This window comes from Loa loa, assembly GCF_000183805.2.
Source record: "Loa loa unplaced genomic scaffold supercont3.2497, whole genome shotgun sequence".
NCBI lineage: Eukaryota > Metazoa > Nematoda > Chromadorea > Rhabditida > Onchocercidae > Loa > Loa loa.
Genome location: NW_018110676.1, coordinates 1 through 1,321, shown reverse-complemented (window position 1 = coordinate 1,321; position 1,321 = coordinate 1). Strand labels below are relative to the sequence as shown.

The 1,321-nt window shown below is 31.0% G+C and overlaps 1 protein-coding gene across 1 annotated transcript; it reads left to right on the top strand.

Moving 5' to 3' along the window:
- Positions 1–985: 985 nt before the first annotated feature.
- Positions 986–1,156, top strand: LOAG_15705 (hypothetical protein; the record flags this gene model as incomplete). Its single annotated transcript, XM_003151194.1, has 1 exon — positions 986–1,156. A coding segment is annotated over one exon (171 nt), but the record flags the coding sequence as incomplete, so codon positions are not given.
- Positions 1,157–1,321: the final 165 nt, after the last annotated feature.

Here is a 1,321-nt window from a genome sequence, read left to right as displayed (position 1 = left end):
TTTTACAGTAAGCCATCACCCAAATCTCCACGGACTATTCTGAATTCCCGTTTTCTTCTTCAGAAGTATTTCAGTCTACAATTTTCGTACGTAAAAAATATTTTTGCACTTTTTCGTAAGGGAAATATCATTCTTAGGGTTACTTACCTATTTATAGTATCTGAAACAGTTTAAATGAATATAGTTTTATCGTTTTATGATAGTATTTTCAATAAAATTTTTTTTCCAAATGTGTGCTAACGGCAATTCTCGAAAGGTTGGCTGAATGTGAAGAAGAAATATCACCGCTAGGCTTAGTTCACTGTGGCCACTGCACGAACTTCTTGTTCCTGTTGCAAGTCTTTAGCATGGAATTTATTTGAAGAGTCTGGGGCTGCGCTACTTCCTTTTCATTTATCCTTTTTTTAATGACTTTTTGCCATGCAAATAATAAGCCAAGTGAGTTCCATGTAATGTTTTATTTTCGTTCTCATTGTTTAGGATTTAAAACTAACAAAGCTGTAAAGTATCAAGTTCGCGACGAAATAAGAAATTCAAACATCATTTTATTGCTTACTTTTTTGATTAAAAGTAAACTAAATTTCAACAATGTGAAATTTTCTTTGCGACCTAATCTTCAGTTCTTATCTTCTTTTTTTATATTGCTTAATTATTTGTGTTGGAAGTCTGACAAGTTTGTTTTATATTTTGTAATTTTGAGTCGAAATAACTGATTTTCAATCCTTTGTACAAAGTTATCAGAATAGAACAACATAGCATATGGCCCTAAAAGAGACTACTTTTATCTCATTGTTTTTTGGTATTTCAGCATACTTTTTTGATATATCTTCCTAAGGTTTACCAGAAATTCAATTTTTTATTGTTCAAAATTGAATTTGCGACGAAAAACTTCATCTGGGCAGAAATTTTTATGGGGAGAGAAAACAAAACTTGATTTCTGAAAAATTTTATTTGGAAAAGACATTAAAACATAGGTATTCTAAAGGAACCAACTCAAGCACTGAAGGACCATTTCTACAAACTAATTAGGAAAAACATCCGAACATTATTCAAAATGCGGATATCACAGGAAAGGATTTGGTACATCGCGGATATGGATGGATCTGGTTTTTCTATCCAAGCCATTCGTAAAAATGAACTGTTACGGAATTTGTGAACCATAATGTTAAATTCATACAATACTCATTGAATCATCTCTATTGCGAACATTTCTAATCCAGAACAGTAAACCGATATGTAATGGTGACTTGTGTTGTGGCATATGTAGCACAAGTACTTCACGAAATATATATATATATATATATATATATATATATATTAT